Below are 22991 nucleotides of genomic sequence, written 5' to 3'. Positions count from 1 at the left end.
AGCATTAATTAGAGTAAATGCAATTAGCACCCTTATTAATGCATAATTCTTACATTAATCAGTAGAAGTTTTGCTGAATTAAAGGATTGTCCCAGGTCTTCCCATAAAACAATATTGACTTGGCACAGGAACCAGAAAAAGAAATCTGTTGAACCACAGAGAAAATGAACAGAAACTTGAAGTTTTAGCATTATTTTATCCTGTGGTAGATCTTACCTCCCTCATGCAATGGTTGACTTCAGTTAACTTCAAGGGAGTTTCTCACAGGGCTCATCTGCTGATGGGGATTTCATCCACATTAGCTAAGTGTGACCTGAACTTTGGCCATCTTTAGTGTCCCTGATGAGATCCTTCTAATTTGGAGGCAAAGTGATGGCTATTTCAACTACCTCTTTGCAATTTTCCAAAGATAAAGAACTTTGGGACAAAAGTGGGACAAAAGTGTCCTCACAGGGATTTAATATAACTTAATAAGTCTTTTTTTGAGGTGTCATCAGACTCTGCCTGCGTGCTTGTCCCTTTTCACACTTCTATTTCCCTCAGTTGAGAAAGCAGCTGAAAAACAAGCCCTTGCCCGCTGTTTAGATTACGGTAATATCTTCAAAGTGATCTAAAGCCAGCAGTCCCCTAGCACTTTTCCTGGGGTGCTGCAGGAAAACACTGGGTGGATGCTCCTGCTTGGCCTTTTGAGCATGCACCGTGGCAAGGGAGGCCACACATGGTGTAACTCCAATTCCCTCAGTGTTGCTACCCAGATCAGAGATCTCCATCTCCTGCCTGCAGGAATAACAAATACTGAGTCTGCAGAGAGGATTGGTGGTGCTTTTTGTTAGAGCCCTGGCAGCCAGAAGGGCCAAGGGATGGCATGGCTAGCTGGTGAGGGGAAGGGATTGTCCTGCTCTCCTCTGTGCTGGGGTGGCCTCAGCTTGAGTACAGGGTGCAGTTTTGGGTGCCACAATATAAGAAGGACATAAAACTATAAGAGACTGTCCAAAGGAGGGCTACAAATATGTTGAAGGGTCTAGAGGGCAAGATGTGAGGAGTGGCTGAGGTGCCTTGGTTTGTTCAGCCCAGAGCAGAGCAGGCTGAGGGGAGGCCTCATGGCGGCCTGCAGCTCCCTCACAGGGGAGCGGAGGGGCAGGTGCTGAGCTCTGCTCTCTGGGGACAGCGACAGGACCCAAGGGAACAGCATGGAGCTGGGACAGGGGAGGGTCAGGCTGGGTGTTAGGGAAAGGGTCTGCACCCAGAGAGTGGTTGAGCACTGGGAAAGGCTCCCCAGGGACGTGGCCACAGCACTGAGCCTGCCGGAGTTCAAGAAGTGTTTGGTCAACACCCTCAGACATATGGGCTGATTTTTCGGCGGTGCTGTGTGGAGTCACAAGCTGGACTCAGTGTCTTTGTGTGTCCCTTTCAACTCAGCATATTCTATGATTCCATGGTTCTGTGATTCCCCGAGTCCCATATTCCCTTGCTGACCAGCAGATGCAAAATTGCCCTCAGTGATGAGGGCTCGTGAGAGCATGACTTTGCATATCACAATATCACCTGGTTGGAAGGGAACACAGGACATCTCTAGTCCAACCTTCCACTCAAACCATCTTATCCAGTTGTATAACCAACAGAGTTGCCAGAAAATGGGATAAGTTCCCTGCAGTTAGCTTCCAGTTTGACTTCCTCTGAGAGCACATCTCTCCTTCCTGCCTTCTGAGCAGCTAAATTTGTTATTAAGGAGATGGCCTGGCTCCAGCAGTGTGCTCCTCATGCATAGCTGCTTGTCCTGAGGGTGCCAGGATCAGCCTGTACAAAACTTCTTTTGGGATTGGGGTCTGAGCTTGCATTGCTCTCCTGGCATGTGTAGCTCCTCTCTGCAACTTCCCATGGAGATCAGCAAAGAGCAGGAGTAAATGGGGTACTCTGATGTTTTTAACCAGTTTAGAAAAAAACTATGCATGAACAAAAATAGATGGAGAAGTCTGGTTTTGTTCCTAGGGTAGTGTTCTTGGGAGCCACTTGAGGGAAAGAGAAAATCAACTTGTGTGCATGTGCAAATCTCACAGTGGAAAGGTCCCTGTTGCCCAAAAGGGTTAATGCAACCTCTCTTTTTCCCCAATAGCTTTGTGGCCCTCACAGCTTTCATTGTGAAATGGGTGCAGGTGTGGGCTATGCTTTGTTGATCACAATCCCTTTTGCAGAGGAAGCTTTGAATATGTTTGACATAATCAGCTCACAGCCTTTGCCCGCACTCTTTCATAAACAGGCCATTTTCACATCCTTTTCATGGGATCCGACAAGCGGAAAAATAATTAATGTTACCTCAGCCTAACAGTGACCCAGCTTTGATTCAAAAAGACGGCATGTTGCATAAACTAACCATTTAATTGAGTGATAGAAAAAGCCCACATGTATCAATTCTGCCTCTGCGTATTATGATTACTGGGGCTTTGCAAGGATTGTGCTCCCTTGGTCATAAAGCAGAGCTTAAATTCAAGCCCATGAGGAGCTTTCAGAAGGACTGAGTGAGCATGAGCCGGGGATTATCTGTGTTTACAGTGGCAGGACATGGGAGCAGGGGAATATGTGGGTGCCTAGCCACCACGGCTCATGTTCAGGTGAAGTCCAGGTTATGTCACATATCCTTGTGAATCGAGAATGGGCAGATATTATCCAACCACAAGATACTTTGGATGTTGAGGGCACTTTGCCACCACATTGCCATGACCCTGAAGCCAAAGATAACCCATATATACCACAGTTAGAACTACACATAATATGAATAGGACAGAATCACTCTTAAGTGATCCACCATGAAGAAATGTCCAAGATGAATCTCCGTTACATTCAGGTAGGGTCTTGAGGTAGCAGTGGCTCCTCTAATGAACCATCTCCTCTTGTGATTGCAGAAAGACAGATGTTTCAGTAGAAGGTGAACCAAACCAGGAGCCTCTACTGCTAACCACCATGAGTGACCATGAGAGCAGTTTGGAGGTGTCCTGCATCAGTGGAGTCGTGCCCACCAGGAGTGGTTCAACACAAGCTAATCACTGGCTTACTCAATAACGATGGTGGTCATTCATTTTTTTTTTGGGTGAGGAAGCCATGCTTGGGCTTGTCTGGAAGGCCTCCAGGAGATGTCCAGGGGTCTAGCAATGCACTGGGGAAAAGGGTTCCAACCTTTTGCTGCATCTGGCCAAAGATCGGGCTGTGTGCCTTCAGGTGGGGTGACATCCAGGCTCCATGCCATCTTTCAGGAGGAAGGTGCCTTCACCTTTAATATCCAGCAGAGTCAAAGGGAAGGCAGAGTGAGGCCATCTGAGCCATCAAGAGGAAAAAAAGTCCTTGAATAATACCACTTCACAACCAACTGTTGAACTCCTCACCTCACAAAACTCCCTGCCAACAACTCCAACATATGAACAAAAAGCCCTGCTTGCTTAGACAAAAACAAGAGGTACCTCCCCATGAAACAGGAGGGGAAAAGACTGTCCTTTCCCACAGTCTGAAAGCCCAGATACAGCAAGGCCAGAAAAGCACTTAGGCAAAGAGATCAATACTCGTGAAGCACATTTCCAAGGCTTTAGAAGATGCAGTGGTTTCCTGGTGTAAGGACTCCTGCGCTCCGTGTGAGCACAGCACAGGTGGGTGAAATGAAGGCAGTGCATCTTCACAGCTACTCATCCTCAGAAGGCAGCTGGAGAAACATCACAGGCTGTTTACTCAAAACACCAGGCAGCAGGTTGTCACTGATGTGATGTCAGGTGCCTTCAAGATTAGGTCAGCTAGAAACAGTTATAGGAGCCACAGAGCCTCAGAAACCTTCAGCATTCCCACAATAGGGAATTTTGTGGGGTCTGTAGCAAACATTATTCTAAAAGTGCCATAAATATTGGAGATGCTGGAGCTAGGAAGCAACCTAAGAATTTATTCTTCATCACAGGTCTGTGCTGGCTTTAGTGTTTGATGCTGTCTTGTGCAGGCTGAAGTGGCTCAGGTGGGGAGCTTCGTGTCATCTTTTTCTCCCAGTAGCTCTCCATGTTAGCATCCTCTTCCCCTGGCAGCTGGCAATGAATGATGTATTTCAGCTAATTGCATTTAGTTTCATCCCCATTAACACAATCCTCTGCATTTCTCAGCGTCCTTTGACTCTTCATACCTGCAGGTATTGGTCATGCTTCTTGCTTGTCTGCCGTGTTATTCACACTGAATTACTCTCCCCGTCACTCACTATCAGCTTCTTTGTTGGTCTTCTCTAAACTTTTTTTTTCCATAGCTGCCTGTGTGTTCTACAGGTCCAAGTATCCCAGTCTGACACAATGGAGAAGGCAAACCTGAAGAAGAGCCACTGACCTCTGGCTGTTCACCAGTGGTGGGGATGGCAGCTGTGGTGCAGGAGCCAAGATCTGGTTCCTCCGCTGGCCAGTGCACAATGAATGAAACACCATGGACGAGGCCTCCGTGGTGCTTCTTCTCCAGGAAAAGCTCGATGGCATCACAGGAACCAGACCTAGACTGGTGCTTCAGCTCCCAAATCCGTGCTCAGCTGGGGATGGGTGAGCTCCCTATGCCCTGAGGACAGACATGATCTTCCCTGTCTTCCCTGCTCTGCTTACCACCTCTAAAGTGAGCCTGAATTGAGTGGGTTTTACTTCTGTTATTTGAGTCTAAAGTGAGCCTTCATGGAGCCATTTTTCCTTCTGTTATTTGAGAGAGAACCGTGGGCATTAAAAAGACCAGGTGCTTCCCAGGTAGGCAGCTGAAAGCTGAAGGTCTGGAGTGCTGTTCCCTTGTAGGGAAGTTCAAAACATTTAGGGAGGAAACTAATCAGCAAATCAGCAGTTGTAACAAAAAAAAAAAAAAAAAAAAAAAAAAAGCTCTCCAGTGCCACAAAAGAAGGATCTCAATAAGATAAAGGAAGGCTTAAATCCCACTAAGAGTCCCAGAGACAATTCTGCTGCCTCCCTGACAGCTCTCTCGTGCCTGATCCATCTTCATCAGGACCTAGCACACACACATTCTCCAAGTACCTCGCTATTTTATATAATCAAACACTGCATAATTCCCATTCATTTGCATTTTGGAAGTCAAAAGGCTACAGAATAGGTGCGTAATTCTGCCTTTAGAGGAATAAAGCAGGGACAAGCTGGGCAGTGCTGAAATACTCCTCTGAGGGAGACACAGGCAAAATGCTGGCCCTGGTGAAGTTTTATCCTCTGTTGGAGCCAGAATGCGCTTTGAGACATGAACTGCACGAGCTCTCTGAAAGCAGTGTCATCACGTTCACCTCTATTTTGGAGGAGGCTACAGATTTTGCAGCCTGCGGGGATGGCAGCTTGCTCGAGGCTCGATCCTGCCAGCCCTGCTTACAGCGGGTGTTACCTTCCCTGCTTGTTCATTCCCGCAGGAGCCCTGATGGAGTGGGATGCTCTTCAAGATGAAGGTGTGCGTGGGGTGGGGGGATCAGCCCTCGGTGGAAGAGTTTTAATGTGAAATAAGATCAAACATCACTGCCACACCTCTACCTCCAGCGGTTTCAGCCTACACAAGAAAGTGGAACGTGCAAAGGAGCAGAACAGGAGGACTTGTGTTACTGCTGGGAGCATTTGGGGAGGAAAAATGAGAGGAGAGGAGAGGAAAAAGGGAAAAGGGAAAGGAGGAAGGAAAGGAAAGGAAAGGAAAGGAAAGGAAAGGAAAGGAAAGGAAAGGAAAGGAAAGGAAAGGAAAGGAAAGGAAAGGAAAGGAAAGGAAAGGAAAGGAAAGGAAAGGAAAGGAAAGGAAAGGAAAGGAAAGGAAAGAAAAGAAAAGAAAAGAAAAGAAAAGAAAAGAAAAGAAAAGAAAAGAAAAGAAAAGAAAAGAAAAGAAAAGAAAAGAAAAGAAAAGAAAAGAAAAGAAAAGAAAAGAAAAAGCTTTGCTTTCTGGTAGTGCATTAATGTCTGGAGCTGAAAAAGCAAATTTGGCTCTGCACTAACACCCATGGACCTAATTGGATTTACTGCCTGAGTGCAGGAAAAATTGAAAAGATTGTAGAAAGAGGAAAGAATTGGAGATTAACATGTACAGTACATTTCAATACAGGTGGTGGGACAATTAGAAATGTAGTCAAGCTTTGGAAAATCTTTATAAACTGGGAGGGATTTAAGTCTGGCTGTGATTTGGTGTAACCCACCATCGCTGGTGTGCCCAGTCCTGATTTTTCTAGACCAGCCAGGTGTTGGAAACACGATGTGAAAGGATGGTTTAGCAGCTGAAAGTGTTGAGGAGGGGACGGAAAACACAGAGGACACTATGTCCCCACTGGCCCCTGGAAAGGGAGAAGGGAGATTTTCTCCTAGGACTAGAGATGATGGACTCCAAGAAACAATGCTGACCACTAAATCTAGGGAGCAATTCATCTATTCGTGAAGAAGACCGCAAAGGGCAAATCGGGTGCATGGCACCGATTTCTCTGCTTCAGCTCAAAAGGGAGGCAAAGGTGACGAGCTCAGATGGAGATGTCTGTGCTGGAAACACCTGAAGTTGGTGAAACTGATCCCACCCTTAGCAGAGAGTTGAGTTTTGGTGGGGATCTGACAGCCAGGCGTGTAGGTGGGCAGGGAGGGCAGGATGCGGCTCGCAGGTAAGAGACTGAATTGTACATGCCTGCAGGTGGGTGTCTGCAAGCGAGTGGGGTGTCCAAGTCCTGTAACAAGCAGGAAAAATACTCTCTGTACAGGCAGAGGAGTCTCTGAAGCAATTCCTCTGCTGCAAGTTGATGTGTTTTTCTGTATCTATTGGACCAATACAGCTGAGGATCTGGCCATGAGGTCTTGGCCAGGCAAAAATCACTTTCAAGGTTGGTTCAGAAGCCACCACCCCTGTGCTTCCAGCATCCGTCCTGCAGTGGCAATGAGCATCACTTTCTCCTGGTGGAAACTGGATGATAAGTGACTTGAACATCCGTAACATGGATGATATGATAAATGACTTCAACATCCATAACATGCACGTTGCTCTAGGGTCACCGCTGCTCACATATCCCCTAGCAGCAAGAGGCTCATCCATCCACCAAAAATTGGAGGACATAGCTCTGCACCCCTCTGAGAACAGGGAGGGCAGACGCTCTCAGAGCATTGCAGCAGCTGTGTGGAGGTGCACAAGAGCAAGCAGTGTGTGTTCACGGGGAGCAAGGCTGCTTGGAGAGAGCTCAAACCGGGCTGAAGCAGATCCGTATCACTCCTGGATGCAAACGTGGTTGTGCCGGGGGTATAGAAGGGACCTGAACTGCTGCAATTAGGTTATCAGATCTCCTGAACAGGGTTCATGGCAGAACACACTTTAACCGTTTCTTCTGAGATAACATTGTGCAAACTAAACGTTGCTGCTGTAAAACCTGAGCAGATTGAGATGCATGGGAACCGATCACATATTTCTGGTCACTGCAGTGCCCAGCTGCTGGTAGTAATTCTGGCGGGTTCAGCACATTTCCTTTTGCCCTGTGGTTAAGAACAGGGTTTACACACTATGAAAATCCCCTGGGACAGAACCAGTCCCTGATGAGTTGACTTCTGTGGTTTGGAGCGAGGAAAATCATCTGCCACTGGATCCCCTAAGCAGGAGCAATGTTCACCCAGCAGCATCCATGCTTCTGTGCAAAGCAGATATATGTAAGATTTAGGCAAGAAATGTGGTCTGTGGTGCTTTCCTGTAACAACGCCAAGGAAGGATGGCTTTCAAACTGTGCCACGGTGTTTCAGGCTGACCTGGCAGGGGCAGGCCAGTTTTGTGATGGAGGCGTTGGGAACTGCAGATGTGATCCCTATCTCTGCTGTGGCACGCTGTAATCTGCAGCAGATCACTTCCCCGTGATGTTCCTTGACCCCTGGTGGTAAAACAGGGACAGTGACACTTCCTTGGTCATGCTTGTTTGTCTCTTTGGATTGTCGTATTTCCACAGGGGGAACGAGGCTTCGCATTGTGACGAGCAGCTGCTGGCTGGAAAGAAGCAGCATTAAGAGTTATGATAAATGACTTTAACATCCAGAACATGCACATTGCTCTAGGCTTACCACTGCTCACATATCCCTTGCAAAGGATAGTTAAAACAAATACAATCCCTTGTTCAATTACACTGAACACATTCCCTGGTACTTTGAAGGCTCTCCTTGCTGTCTTGTCAGCTCTGCTTCCCCGCGTGCTGCAAAGGACGGGCTGCAAATGCTGGAGAGGAAGAAAATGTTTTTGTTTTTGTTTTTGTTTTTGTTTTTTCTCCACCAAATTATTATATTTTGACAACAGCCACTAATGTGTGTACGTATATATTTGTATATACATCCACATTTAGGCTCATGCTGTCTTGGCCACCTAACTGAGCTGCCCTCTACTACCTTGCTCAGGTTTACATGCAGGCAGGGACAAAGCAATCCATACCTTTATCCTGAGCTGAGAGCTCTGGCTCAAGATCCACCAGGAGACTACGGTTTATTGTGACTTGCTGACTTGTGGGAAAGCCACAAACTCATGGTGTCCTCACTAGGATCTGATTCCACTCCCATGAACTCGAGATGAGCTCTGTTCTAGTGACTCTTGCTCTCCCATTGCCCAGCAAACGTTGTCCAACCTTCTGCCCCTAAGACATCTGATGGTTTTGATGCTATTGGTGAGTAAAGAATTGGGCTCATGATTTCCAAACTGTTGACCCAGCTTAGGATGCAGCAGGGCTGCTGTCCTAGGGGAGGTCTAAAAGCTTGACCTAAGTTCTCTCTTCAGGCTGCCTCTGTGTTGGATGGGTAGAAAGAGGCACCCGCAGAGAGCACCTTGTCTGTGCTTATTTAGGCAGCTTTTTTTTTTAGGGTGAGACTGCAGCAGCCAGCTGAGCATCTTCAGTGCTCCTCCAAATCGATAGGGCTGGCTCTGCACTGGCCGGTGCTAAATGGAAACTTGAAACGATGCTTTCAGCTACACGGCGACTGATATAGGAGCACAAAATGGCTCTGTTGGATCGGGCTGCTGATGCCTTTGTCCTATCTCCAACAGTGCCAAAAGGTCGTTGCCTAGGAAAGACTGCACCATACAGTGTCACCTCCCTAACATATATTCCTGCACTCCTATACTCTGCAGTCCAGGCGCTTTCTCCCCAAAGATGAGGTCTTTGCAGTTCCTCCCCCCCGTTGTGTTCCCTTTTCCTGCTTTAGGATCACCAGCTGTGGTCACCCCGAAGGTGGAGGGTGAGATGTGAGCCCAGGGAACAGCCCAGCAGCTCCGCTATTTAATGAGATATAAAACCCAGCGCCACTTGAAGAGGTCCGGGGCCGATTAACCATCCATCCTGACCTGATTTGTCACCGTTTATTGCAAGCATGGCCCGGGCGCATGGCGAGAGCTTTGCTTTGTCAATAAATCCCAGACACAATGGAGGGCAGGGAAGGGAAAATGATCCTAAGAGCCTGGGTGGACAGGGGAGATGCTTTCCGCTCTCCTCCAGCAGCCAATTGCCTGGATCAGGCTCGCGATGTTTAATTCACAACTGTGCAATCTTGAGCTCCTTTTATGTGTCCCGGGGCAGTCTCGTAGACACCACCTGAAGTATATTAGAGCCGGGCTGATTATGGGTCTGCTCCAAAGCCCTCTGAAGTCAGTGGGAGTCTTTCCCCTGACTTCACTGTGTTTGGGGCAGGCCCTGGATGAATATCCCTCGGGTGAGACAGTTTAATCATCCATTCAGCAGTACACAAAGCAGATCACATACACTTTTAGCCTGCATTGTATGGTGTTATGAAACGAGAAGATTATTTGATATGATTCAGAGATAGCTCAGGTATAAGGTAAAAAAAAAAAAAAAAAACACAACACCTTTGATGTTTTACATTAGACTTCAGTTATTCCTTGAGGGGCAAATTCTCGTCACCTTACCCAGGTGAATATTGCGCTCGGTAATTTGGTCAAAAACATTCCACCAGCCTCCTGTATAATAGAAAACATTTGGGGAGGGGGAGATCGGCTTGATGGTGATTTCTGCCAAGAAGAAGGAAAAAGAAAAAAGGCAAATCTGTGTTTTTCTTCTTCCAACAATCAGAGAAAAATAATTGGGAATAAAAGATCAGATTTGGAGGGATTTTCTAGTAGGACAGTGAAACTAGTTTCTTTTTTTTTTTTTGTCAACATTTTCCCAATAATTTCAGCCTTCGCCTGGCACAGATGTTTCTGGCTGATGCTTCAACCACCCATTTTACCACCAGCCTGTTCTGATTCTTATCTTGCCTCGCTTGGGTCAAGCCACAAAGCGAAGCTTTGGCCCTCTTGTTCCATGTGCTATCAGAATCAAACCAGTGGCTCCACGAATAAGGGCAGGATTTTGGTTGCATTCAACGCCAGGTGAAATCTGCAGGGCTGGATGGGCCTTGGCTAGAGAAGTCTGATGATTTTCCATTGCTAGAAACACAGCAGGAACAAGGGCAGGGGATGAGTAGAGCAGCTCCCTTGAACCCTGCTACATCGTTTGAACTGTCCCTAATGATCGCAGGGGACACGTCTCCCTCAACCAGTCTACCAAAGGCAGCAAAACCTTCTGTATGGGCACAACATGGCCAGCTTTCCTGGGCTCGGTGAGCGACAGCACAAATCAAAAGCCTCCTCCTTCAGAGGAGATGCAAACCGCAGTCCCCGGCCAGTAGCAGTAATTGAAGCCCTCTTTCCAAAAGAGTTGGCGGGCGATGAAACCCAGCGCGGATGGCTGTGTTCTGCCTCTTGAATCCCCTCCCACTGCCCCACAATATATTGGGTTTTGCTGGGGGTGGGGGGTTTAACTTTTTCTGGCACGAGAGCTCCCTTTGTTGATAGGAGCCGGGTCTCCTCTAGGGGACGGGGCTGATCCAGCTGTACTGGCAAAGCCTTTGTACTGTGGAGCAGCTCAAGTGCAGACCTGCAGTGGGTGCCTGCCCGAACCTTTGTTGGCACGCTGATAAGGCCAGCGCCGAGCAAAGTTAAACGACCCCATGCTGGAGAAGTGCCACACGTAGGAGCCAGCAAAGCATCCGTGTTACTGATCCAGCGCGTCTCTTGAAACGCCTTTGGACTGTGCCTTTTTGCATGTGAAGACTGCCTTTTGTAGGAGCTGTGTGCGTGCGATGAGCAGCTGGGAGAGCCACCAGCCTTGGTTGGGGGCATCGAGGGGGCACAGGCGTTGTGGATCTGAGGAGCCAGGCGGTTGTGCTCGAAGTCATCAGCACAACTGTGGCTTCACATCTGGTATGGCTGTGCTAGCCTGGTTGAGGTGGCATCTTGCTGGCACAGCCTGGAGCCCAGGAGGTTCCCTCTGAGCACCAGGCAGCCCTGCTGGGCTGGGTAGAGATGGAGCCTGGCACAGGTTGCCCAAAAGTCTCCTTGGGGATCTCCAGGACCCACTTGGATATGGTATTGGGCTCCCTGCTCGTGGTGGCCCTGCTGGGGCAGAGCTTGGAGCAGAAGGACCAGCGCAAGAGGTCCCTTCTACCTCAGCCATCGTGTGGTTCTGGGAAGAGCAGAGGACCCCAAGATGAGCCCTCCCCAAGGGATGGATAATTCTCCCCACATCCCTGTGGCCTGGCGCAGGCTGGGAAGAGGCTCATTGTCATGGAGAGCTGCCCGGCCCATGCATGGCCTTGGCATTTAGAGGGGAGTGGCGGCTCTCAGGGTGGGACCAGCAGGCTAATTGCCTTTGTCTTCCCCCTCCTTCAATAGGGGAATCACGGTAAATCCCCCAAACCCATGACAATAGCCCTGCCGCTTTTAAGTGCCTTTCATTAAACTCAATCCTCCTGCCCTCGCTCTCCCAAGATCTGGGCGTCGCTCATTAAAAGAAGAGTCTCTTGTAATGACAAAAGGAAACCTAAAAGGCTGCCATTAGCTCATTCACTCGGCTCCCCTCTGCAGAGTAGGTGCCTATGTGCTGAATGCTGCTCTCAAAGTGTCCCTTGGGCAGGTTCCTTTATCATGAGCGCTGCAGCTTTGGGGGCGGCGTGGCCGCAGGAGCCCTGACTCCAGCTGAGGGCTCACTTTCCCTGGAGGGAGCAGGATTTGGTGCTCAGGGCAGGAAAGGTGCCGAAATCAACCCTTCCCTGGCCCTGCTCTGCCTAGCCCACCAGCTGGGATCCGCAGGAGCCGCCGTTTATCGGGTCTGCCTGCAGAAACATCAGCTGGTGGAAGCGGCAGAAGGAAAATCCCGAAATAAATCGGGGTGGAAGAACACGGGCTGGATGCACGCCCTGCTCGCTGAGGTCGGACAAGAGGCTGGTGGAGCTGGGAAGGGTGAAACAGTCCCACGGGGACACGGGTGAGGGGTTCCCGGCTTAGCTTAAGGTCTGTCTCTTTTAAAGGGCGAAGGGTTTGATCCACCACTGCTGGATCAAACTCAGCAGCCCCAAATCCAAAGCTCTGCCACACCTGGCGTGACTGAACCCAGGCAGGACACGACTGACCAGCTCGGCATTTTGCTAGTGGCAAGCTGCCCTCTCCTTCCCGTTATCGCTGCCGCGGCATCACCCGAGACACAATTAAAAATCAAGCACGCGGAGGAATTACCCCTAAAGCCAGGGAGATTGTATCTCTGCTGGGAAGGGGAGAGCGAGAGGGGGATGAGGCAGGAGTCGCCAGCCGCCCACTGGCCTCAGTTATTGCCCAAACGCCGGCCAGGGCTGGGGAAAGTGCTTGATCCCGATCCCAAGCACATGGAAGTCATCTGACGTTTCGTCACGGCTTCCTTGCATTTGGGATCGGGCCGGGGGTTTGTCTTGCATCACTAGCAGAGACGCTATGCAGGTAGCCAGCGAGGAGGCGAGGCACTGCATCGCACTGCCAGCGATTTTCTTTTCCGAATAGCCTGCAGGGATGGCCTTACATCACGCCAGCTGCACGGTACGGTTAATAGCTGCAATTTCGTGCTTAACTTCATCGCTGGGTTCCTCGAGAAGACGTTTATATCGACGCTCTGTGGCCACACAGGGAACCCAGCAAACGGCTCATGCAAACGGCAGGAATTGGGAATTGATGGCTTTGCAGAAGGGATGCTATGGGATGGATTCTCCCCTGCCAGCAGCAGGGATCAGGAAGGATTCTCAGGAGCGGCTGTTTACAGCAGACGGCTCGGCCTGGCCCGCTAGGTGACCCGTCCCTTTAGGCAGGTGCAATCCAGCTTGAAAAATGGATTTTTCAAAGTGCTGGAGCCAAGGCAGTCAGGCTCAGGCTTCGTACCTACCCCCTGCTAGCCAGCGCTAAGCTGGAAGCAGCCCCTCCTTCTTTTACTTGGGCAAGCTTTTATTATTTTGACAAAACCAGGCTGAAAAAAAAAAAAAAAAGTGGTAATTCAGATCACTGGCAAAAATAAACAACTAAAAAAAAGCCCAGAGTGCCCACTCTGCAGAGTGAGACGTCAAAAGGCCGCCAGTCAGCTCATATGCATCTCCTTCAAGCTGAGGGCAGTTTCCTTCTTACTGCACAGATGAAATTGTTCATAAATCTTTGCACCTTTTATCCCAAACCACGTGAAAGGAAAACCTGTCTCCCGCAGAGCTTCGGAATGCCTCAAACGTACCGAGGAACAACCAGGCAAAAAAAAATCTAACAATTGTTAACGTTTTATTCCCAACAGCTGTTCAGCCTGAACAGTTTCATTAATACACTAACAAAACCAACAAAAACATCAAAACAAATAAAACAACAACAACAAAAAAAAAGAAGGGGAAACGGAGTAAAATAAACTTTAACAAAGTTTAAAACATTATAAATAAGTACAGCTCCAGAGCATAATTTACAAATATAAAACCACATAGAAACATATGTACAGAAGAGTTACATTACATACAAATATGTATAAAAATACCCCAGTGTTTATTCTCGTGCTAAAGCTGCATGGCTAGAGTTATCTTTGGTACTAAGCTTGGGGGAAAAAGATTGTTTTACAAAACATGGCCCTAGCTGTACAATACGCCATACACGGGAAGACCAGAGCGAACCTCTGAGGGTTTTGGGGAGGTTTTGGGTGTTTTTTTCCCAAAGTGTCCTCCTGTACATTGCATATTGCAGGAGCAGGGCAGAGAGAAAGGGTTTACAGAGGCAACTGCTGGCAGAAGAAATTTTTAATACATTGTACAAGGCACTTCATAAGAAATCTCTTCATTTTTTTTTTCCTGTTCTCTTCTAAGACTCACTGGATGTCTACTGGGTTCTTGCTGATATCGTTTAATGGTTATAGTTTTTCAGCTTCTTATTCTACATTCAGGATTCGAAACCTCAGAAAACTTGAATTCAGTTCACTTTCATCTGCAGAGCTCAGACGGCAAGCCATCTAAAGCACCTAACGTTTTCCAGGATGGAGAAAAGACTTTGCATCTGCCTTCTGCTGGTGTTCGTGGGGCGTTCTGGTTTTAAAAGGTGAGAAGCTCTGTCTTCCTGGGAGAACTCCCGGGAAGTGTCCACATTGAAATGCTGTTTGCCAAAAGCATACGGTCCTCCGTGCTGCCAAACACGCCTGCATCTCCCGTTCCCTTTGCAGCGCTCGCCGGCTGCCTGCCCCAGCGCCCTACACCTCTGTTCCATCCCGGGTGTAGATGAGGCTGTTAACCGTGAAGTTGTAGTAGTGGTTGTACTGGGCTCCCTGGCTGCCGCTGCTGGGGTGGAAGGAGCTGTAGTAGGCAGGGGAAGGTCCTGCAACTCGCTGCAGCTGTTCTGGCGAAGGCACCTCCTGAGAAGAGCTGCTGGAAGGGGTGAAAGTGCCACTGCTCAGCTGTCCAGCAGAGAAGTTCCTGTGATGCAGGTCACTGCTCAGCCCCCCTGTCAGCCGGCCGCCTCCGCCGCTCAGGGAGCTCATGCCGCTGAAGAAGGTGCTGAGGCAGCTGGGGGTGGATGAAATGATACCGGAGGGAGAGGAGCTTTTCGGATGGTCCCTGGCGGAAGGCGAAGGGTCCAGCTCCGGGGGTGGGCTGGTTCCACACGGTTTGCCTCCAGCTGCAATGGGTCGTTCTTCCTCTGTTTTCAGGGCCCCAAGAGAGGAGGCTGCAGACGCGCTCGCAGGGGTGTTGGGCTCCGAGCGCCGCTTGCGTTTGCGGCGGAAGTTCCCGTTGTCAAACATCTTCTCGCAGTTGGGATCTAAGGTCCAATAGTTTCCTTTCCCTGGTGGGAAACAGGAGAAAGAAGAGAGAAAGTCAGCCTCTGTGACAGCGAGACCTGCTGCAGAAAGATAAGCAATATTCATGCTCTGCCCCATCAGCACAGCACCCGCACCTCTCCTACAATTTTCTTCCTCTGCCTGTTGTCCAGTACAAGAACACAAATCCTGGCCCCAAGACATTATCACCTTCCTATGTCCCCTTCTGATGTCCATGAGACCCTTAATGCCACACGGAAAAGAACCTCCCCACCACTGAGATGCCTCAACCTCCCTGGAGGATCCCCACCTCTACCTCAGACCTGGCTGAAGGGAACACAAAGCGGGGCTCCGGCTGCCTCACAGCAAACAGGGGCACCCACATCTCGGCCATGGCTGACGGAGTGGAGACCCTGCCACGGCTCTTCTCAGAAGAGCTGCTGGAAGGTGGGCCTGCAGATCCAGGTCCACCAAGGGGCCAGCAAGGCCAGCAGCGCTGCGCAGCGCTGCAGACAAGGTGCCGTGTCACTTTGAGGTGCCATTAGCTGTCCCCACACGCTTCTTGCCTATTGCTGATGAGAGCAGCGACCCCACAGCATCCCCCCGGAGACCCCAGCCCTACATGTCCCCTCCCTGCCCGGCTTCACCAGCACCGTGGCAGCGCACCAGGGCGCTACGCCCACTCCTGGGCACCGGCTGTGCCCCGGGGCCGGGCCAGTGAGCGTGGGGCAGGGAGGGGAGCCGTGAATCACGGCCGAAGGATCCGAGCCTTGCACAACCAGCACTCCTGGCCTCAGCCCACCCGGCCTGCCCAGGCAGGGGGACGAAGGGCTGGGGCCAGCCGTCACCTCCAGAGGGGATAGCGGCAGGGGTGAAAAGGGCGAAAGGAGCCCCATGTCCTCTAAAGGGAGCAAGGCAGGGGGAGGTCTCCTCATGGAGACCAGGCTTGAGGGGCTGAGGGCACCCGGTCTCCTCACAGGGCTGTCCTGGAGGAGTACAAGGAAGCCTGGTCTCCTCAGAGCAGGGCTTGAGGGGACAAGGGAGCCCTGAGGGGACAGAAGAGCCTGGTCTCCTCACAGTGCTGGGCTTGAGAGGACAAGGGAGCCCTGAGGGGACAAGGGAGCTTCGTCTCCTCACAGCACTGAGCTTGAAGGGGTCAGGGGAGCTCAATCTCCTCACAGCACTGACTGTGAGGGGACATGAGAGCCTGGTCTCCTCAGTGCTGGGCTTGAGGAGACAAGGGAGTCCAGAAGGGACAAGAAAGCCCTGAAGGGACAAGGGAGCCCTGAGGGGACGAGATCCTGGTCTCCTCACAGTACCCACTGTATGGGGACGAGGGAACCTGGTCTCCTCAGTGCTGGGCTTGAGGAGACAAGAGAGCCCTGAGGGGACCAGGCAGCCTGGTCTCCTTACAGCACCAACCATGAGGGGACATGGGAGCCCTGAGGGGACAAGGGAGTCCTTAGGGGACAAGGGAGCCCTGAGGGGACAAGGGAACCCTGAGGGGACAAGAAAGCCTGGTCTCCTCACAGCGCTGATCATGAGGGGACAGGGGAGCCCTGAGGGGACAAGAGAGGTTGGTCTCCTCAGTGCAGGCTGTGAGGGGACAGGGGAACCTCTCAGTGCTGGGCTTGAGGGGACAAGGGAAACCTGAGGGGACACAAGGGAGCCCTGAGGGGACAGGAGAGCTCTGAGCGGACAAGACAGCCTGGTCCCTTCACAGCGCTGATCATGAAGGGACGAGGGAACCTGTTCTCCTCAGTGCTGGGCTTGAGGGGACAAGAGAGCCCCGAGGGGACACGCAAAACTGGTGTCATCGGTGTCAGCCCTGATGGACAAGAGAGCCCTGAAGGGGACAAGGGAACCCTAAAGAGGGGACACGGGAGCCCTGAAGGGGACGAGGGAGCCCTGAAGGGGACACGGGAGCCTTGAAAGGGTCAAGGGAGCCCTGAGTGGACACGGGAGCCCTGAAGGGGACACGGGAGCCTTGAAAGGGTCAAGGGAGCCCTGAGTGGACACGGGAGCCCTGAAGGGGACACGGGAGCCCGGTCCCCTCTCCCCGGGGACCCCAGGGGGGGACTCTGCGCCCTCCGCCCGCCCCCCACCGCCGCGCCCGGCCTCACCGGGGTCGTCCTCGTCGCGGGGCACCTTTCGGAAGCAGTCATTGAGGCTGAGGTTGTGGCGGATGCTGTTCTGCCAGCCCGCCTTGCTGCGCTTGTAGAAGGGGAAGTTCTCGGCCACGTACTGGTAGATGTGGCTGAGGGTCAGCTTCCTCTCGGGGGCGCTCTGGATGGCCATGGCGATCAGCGCCGAGTAGGAATAAGGCGGCCTCACCAGCTTCAGCAGCTCCTCCTGGCTGGCCAGGCTCAGCCAGCTCAGCTCCGCGCCGCCCGCCGACGGCGACCCGGGGGCCGGGGGGGAGCCCACCAGCTGCCCGCCCCTCGAGCAGCCGTACGAGCCCGGCGGCAAGAAAGGAGCCGCGGCTGCTGCTGCTGCAGCCGCTGCGGAGCCCGGCGGGGGGCCCTGCAGGTAGGGAGCGGGGCTGTTCATGCCCCACAGGTAGCCGGCGTTAGCGGGAGCCCCGTAATCCCCCAGCCCGTAGCCGCCCGCCCGCTGCCCCGACGAGGCGGCGGCGGCGGCGGCGGCGGCCGCGGCGGCGGCGGCGGCGGCGGCGGCGCCGGGCGGGTGGAGGCTGGGCTGGGGGTAGACGCTGAAGTTTTCTCCGCAGTACACCGCCATCTCGGGGGCTTCCTGAGCGCTGCGGGGTTGAGGGGGCACCGGGGCGGCTGCCGGCGCCGAGGGTCTGGGCTGCGCCTGCTGCAACTCACCGGCGCTCATAATCCCTGGCCATGCAGGGCCGGCCGGAGCTTTCTTTCTCTCCCTCCCCCCCCCCCGAAAAAAAAAAAAATCTCGGCTCTTCCTTCTTCTTCTGGCCTGGACCCACCGCCCTCCCCCCCCACCTTCTCGACAAAAAAAAAAAAAAAATTAAAATATATATATATAATAATAATAAAAATCCCAAAGGGGGGTTGCGGAGCGCCTTGCCTTATAGGCGCTGCCCGTGTGCCCGGCCTCCCCGCCCGCGGCCGCGGGGCGCAGCCAGTAGCGCGGCTCCGGAGGCGGAGGGGGGCAAGGCCGGGCCCCAAAAGCGGCCATGGGGGAGGGACCCGGCTGGGCAGGGGTGGGGGGAGCTGTGGGATTTGGCCCCCGGAGGGATCCCTCCCCTCCCGGCCCCGCCGCCCCCTCCCCGGGGTCTCCGCGCCGAGCCCCCGCACCCCCCGGGGGCGATCGTCCCTGAGCCCTCCGGTCCCAAAACGGGGGTTTTGGGGGGGATCGGCACCGCCGGGGGTGCCCCGACGGGTGTCGAAGGGTGAAAATCGCTTCAAATCCTCATTTAGCCGGCGCTGAGATCGCGCCTAATTGAGCTTTAGGAGAAGGAATTGCCCGAAATGAAGCAAACAAACAAACAAACAGCATCCAGCGCTCGTACCGCGGGAGGAAAGGGCTAATAAAAGTTGATTTTCGCCTATCTGCGTGCAGGGGGGGATTTTAGGGAAAGTGGGTCCTTTTGAAGGGGGAAGCCCTTGGGATTCACGGGGTCCGGCACCGCGGGGTTTATAGGGGAAGCTGCGGGGATGCGAAGCCCCTCTCGTCCGGGACAAACACCAGAAGCACACGGAGAGACGCAAAAAACTACGGCCGATGGTGCAGGAGAGTTTAGAGAGCCTTTGTCAGTCCCTTTGGAGATGTAAATCCCCGGGACTTAAATATGATTGTTATTCAATTCCGTTTTCTGCTGATAAAAATGGGTAAAAATCCCCTTCCAAGGTACAAGTGCGAAGCCCCCGGGCTGCCAGCACCGGGTGCCTTGATGTGACATCGGGGCTTGGGGAAGAGAAGACTGTTTGGAGAAAGTCCCCTCGTTTTATTTCTTCGATAAAACAGTTTAAAAAACACATGTAAAACCCTGAAGCTGGACCGGGGCAGCTTTCCCGGGCTCGCTCAAATCACCAATATTCATTTCTTGTGTGATCTAAGCAGGGATGTAACGATGGGAGGATTTTTGTCACTTTATTTCGTTTTGAAACTAGTGGACAAGTTTGGGGATGGAGAAAAACTTAAAAGTGAGCGTGACAAAGAAGTATGATTTGGGGTTTCCTCCTTTAATCATAAAGGCAGGGTTTTTGTTGTTGTTTTTCTATAGTTATTTTGTTTCTTTCTGTCTTCAACTATTACTGACAATTTTATTTTGTATCTCTTTGGGAAAGACGTTGCCATCCGTCTGTGTGTGCGTGTATCTGGGTAGTGAGAGCAGCAGGAGAAAATGTCACATCATGTTTTGCAAGGTGTCTTTTCCCTTCTCTGCTTCCTTGCCTGTAAACATTTATTATTTCTAACAGCTCTGCAGCGTGTTGGAGAAGGGTCGCGCTGGAAAATGCTCATTTGCAGTTTGACCGGACAGCGGGCATCCAAAGCAAGAAGTTTGTCGGCAACTCACAGCTAGAAAGGGCATCTGAAGGACAAGAAGCAGGTAGATCTTTAAGCACGACTTTCCTCTCAGAAAAAAAGAAGAGCTAAGCTGAAAATATTATTCTCTAAAATTACAAAAAATAAAAAAAAAAATAAAAATAAATAAATAAAATCAGCGTTTATCCGTTCACTTAAAAAGCCTGCAATCGGTGAGGGAGGGAGAGGAGCCGGAGCGGTATCGCCGTATCACTCGAAATTGGGGTTTTTGCTTCAGGGATTTGATGGATTTGGGCAAAGGCAGAGCCATCTAGAGGAGCAGCCTGGCTATTGCGAGGCGGGGAGGCAGTTTCCCTCAGAGGCATGGTATGCTGCCTTCGAGTTTTCTTTAGTTGATTCCTCTGCTTCCAACAAAGGAAATGGGTGAGAAAATAATGCTGAATTAGCTCTAATAAAAATGCGTGTCCTCAGAAAACTCCAGCATGCTTTCCCAAACACTAGGGAATATGAAACAAAAATAGCTTTGGAGAGGTTATTACATAGCCAGGATGGCATGGATATGCAAACCAACACTTAATTTTAACAAGTGGAGCTTTGATGGTGTGATGGTTTTGAAAATGTTTAATTTTCTTAATGCGTTTATCCTGTGAGTAGCACACAGCCTTGCCTCAATACATCGCCGGCTCTCAGTACAAACCTGTTGCTGTTCCCTTTTGCCAAGGCACGAGGAAAGCAATGTTAGGAGAGCTCTGCCTCTGTGCTTTCCAAACAGTGCTTTTTTCCAGAGAGGTCTGGGCGACGTCTGCCTTTTAGAGACACGCGGAGAAGCTGGCAAGCCAGGTGCCGAAACACAAAACTGAAATCATTTCCAAGGTAAGAGGCTGAGGCTACTGTCCATCACTGCGAGCAGACTCGGAGCTGGGCTTGAGCAATGCTGTGAAATTCCTCTGTTATTACTGACTCACTGGGACATTTGTTAGCATTGGCATTGCGAGCATGGCAGCAAGGTCCACGGGGCCGAGGGGCTCATGGCATGTGGGAGTCGGGGCTGGAGCATATCCCCAGCCAGCTGCGATTACGTGCGAACCTCCCCAGCGAGCTGCCTTTGAAAAGGTTTCAAGGCTTCCTGAGGAAAAGTGCTGCGGGAGATCGAGGTCCTCCCTGTCCCGGTGTTGTGGTAGTGACACCGCCAGCTTTGGGGGTGTGCTGGTCCTTTTCTTTCCTGCGGCCAGCGCTTTTCTCCCTGGTGTAAGACACTGTCTTTGCCTCTAAGGCCCTATCCTCTGAACCTATCCTCCGAACATGTAGGTACAGGCTTAGCAGTGCTGCTGTGAATCTCAGGTGCGTACAGCTGAACGCGGAAACCTGAAAATGCTTCAGACCTGAGCACCCAGCCTCGCAGCAGGAACGGATACCTGCACCCAGCGGGGTTTCTCTCCGTTTTTCAAGGATGCTGAGGTCTAGCCACAGTGATGGTGGTAGAGGAGTGAGACCCAACAGCCCATATGGGTGCTGTTGGCTTTTCTTGGCTTTTCTCATAGGAGAGACCAGAATCTCTTCAATGGCTCCGAATTGCTGCAGTGAAGCAGGAACCACAGGTTTGGTTTGTTTTGGCTGCATTTGCAATATAAGTCTCACTTTCTCCCTAGGGCTGACAAGAGGCAAGGCAGTAGCTCTGTGGCCCAGATATAAAAGAACCCTTCATGTGCAGATTGTATCTCTCCAGAGACACCAACAAAATCGGGAATACAGGGACAATATGGGAGAATTATCTTTTCTCTTGCAGCGGTCCAGGATGGTGGTTCCCCTTTATTTCTTCAAGAATATCAGCAAGGGGTTGACTGAGAACAGCTCAAATAAAATTTAAGGCCATGCATAGTACCACTTCCTTATTTACAGCTAAGCCTGTCCCTTCCCAGGCTTTGTACTTTACATCCATTAATCTGCTCTATGAAAATCTCTTTTTTTTTTTTTTTTTCACTCACCCTCTGATTTGTTCCATAAATGGGGAAGGGAGAGAGAATATCTGATGGTGGGCAATAGATGTTTCGCTGCAGTGATTCTGGGAAGGGTGTTCTGTGTACGTGTATACAGGTTGGAGTAATTTTTATCCCTTACCTAAGGAGAATAATGCATATTCCTCCCTCCCTGTATCTAGTCATCTATTGGACTGAAGTTCTGGCGATCAAATTTTGCCAACTTACCTTGTGATAAGATCAGAGGCTTTCAACCTTTCTTGATTTTTCAGACCCTACAACATTTCCTGGGGAGGTGTCCTCATTCCACGATTTTCAGGCTACCGACAACAGGCTTGGTTGGGTTTTGTTTCTGGTTGCTGCTCACGGTCTCCTTAAAAGCAGTGCAGGCTGCCGACTGAGAACCGGTGAGAGATGGTTGGCATTTTGGAACAGCAAATATTTTCTCGGTGTGTTTATATGGCCCTGAGTGTGATGGAGCCCGCGGAGTCTGCCATAAAGCAAGGGATAAATCATAATTTATTGCAAGCTGCAGTTACTCAAGCTCTTTAGGCTGTCTTGGGTGAACCCCATCGCTGAAAGGAGCAGGTCTGCTCTGCATCCACTCCTGGCTGCTGCTTCTGCCTGCTGAGCATGCAGAAGTGTTTCTGTGGGGAACAGAAACTGAGCCAGGACTAAAGAAACACCTTTTCCCAGATTTTTTTATTTTTATTTTTTTCCTTTTTCACCCCTACCATGTTCGTTTTAGCCGGGGCCACTGCCCTGATGCAGTTCACTACTTGGCCAAAGAAATTAAGAACAAGGAGAAGTGGAATTGCATCCCCTGGCGCTGGGGTTGCTTCAGCCTGGGGCTTGAGCCCTCCCGACCCTAAAAGCCAGGCAGAAACCTGGCTTTCTGCCTCCCCTGCGACTTTCTTCCCTCTCTGCAGTCAGTGGGTGACTTTCAGATTCAAATCAACCTAGCCCCTTTCTGAATAGGAGCTTGTTAGCGACTGATTAGCCAAAGTTTTGATAAAAGCTTCTTTGTTTGTAACCTCTGTAAGCTACTGGTAGCTGTACTCATAATAAAAGTGGGATTAAATAGACACCTTGGGAGTGAGGCAAGCGGGAATCGCAGGGTTTGGGGGAACAAGGGGATGGGGTCAGGTTTCAGCAGCTCTGTGTGTCACAAACCAGACTGGGAGCAAAGCCTGACTTTTTGGGTTTGAGTTTGTGAGAGAAGGAGAGGAGGTGGGAGACAGCGAGAAGTCAGCTGCTTGCAGCTGGATCAAGCACACGCTTCAGGGATTAGGAACATGTCTGCAGAAGCTCTCAGCACTCTGAATTCCTCCTGCCGGCTCGAAGAGCAGCCTCTTTTCAGGCTGAAGAGTCATAAAAAGTATTTGAAAATCCCCACTCCGATCCCACAAACAATCTCTCCTCATTTTATTTTTGCAACAGTAAAAGATCTTCCTGACAGC

The 22991-nt window shown here is 51.0% G+C and overlaps 1 protein-coding gene and 2 long non-coding RNA genes across 3 annotated transcripts; 2 read left to right on the top strand and 1 right to left on the bottom strand.

Moving 5' to 3' along the window:
- The first annotated feature begins 3820 nt into the window (after positions 1 to 3820).
- LOC311436537 lies at positions 3821 to 5211 on the top strand. The gene is made up of 2 exons (XR_014692920.1): positions 3821 to 4156; positions 4287 to 5211. It is a non-coding gene; the product is annotated as an uncharacterized lncRNA (long non-coding RNA).
- Positions 5212 to 13564: 8353 nt separating this feature from the next.
- Positions 13565 to 17926, bottom strand: FOXI3 (forkhead box I3; the record flags this gene model as incomplete). Its single annotated transcript, XM_084518825.1, has 2 exons — positions 13565 to 15114; positions 17212 to 17926. The coding sequence occupies 2 exons, from the start codon at positions 17924 to 17926 to the stop codon at positions 14525 to 14527; spliced, it is 1305 nt and encodes a 434-aa protein (XP_084374951.1). The 3' UTR covers positions 13565 to 14524.
- On the top strand, positions 17505 to 21400 carry LOC311436558. Its single transcript, XR_014692942.1, has 3 exons — positions 17505 to 17617; positions 19489 to 19619; positions 20341 to 21400. It is a non-coding gene; the product is annotated as an uncharacterized lncRNA (long non-coding RNA).
- The last annotated feature ends 1591 nt before the right edge of the window (positions 21401 to 22991 follow it).

This window comes from Aythya ferina (assembly GCF_964211825.1).
Source record: "Aythya ferina genome assembly, chromosome: 4".
NCBI lineage: Eukaryota > Metazoa > Chordata > Aves > Anseriformes > Anatidae > Aythya > Aythya ferina.
The sequence above is the reverse complement of the archived record's forward strand: the minus strand, read 5'-3'. Positions and strand labels throughout refer to the sequence as shown.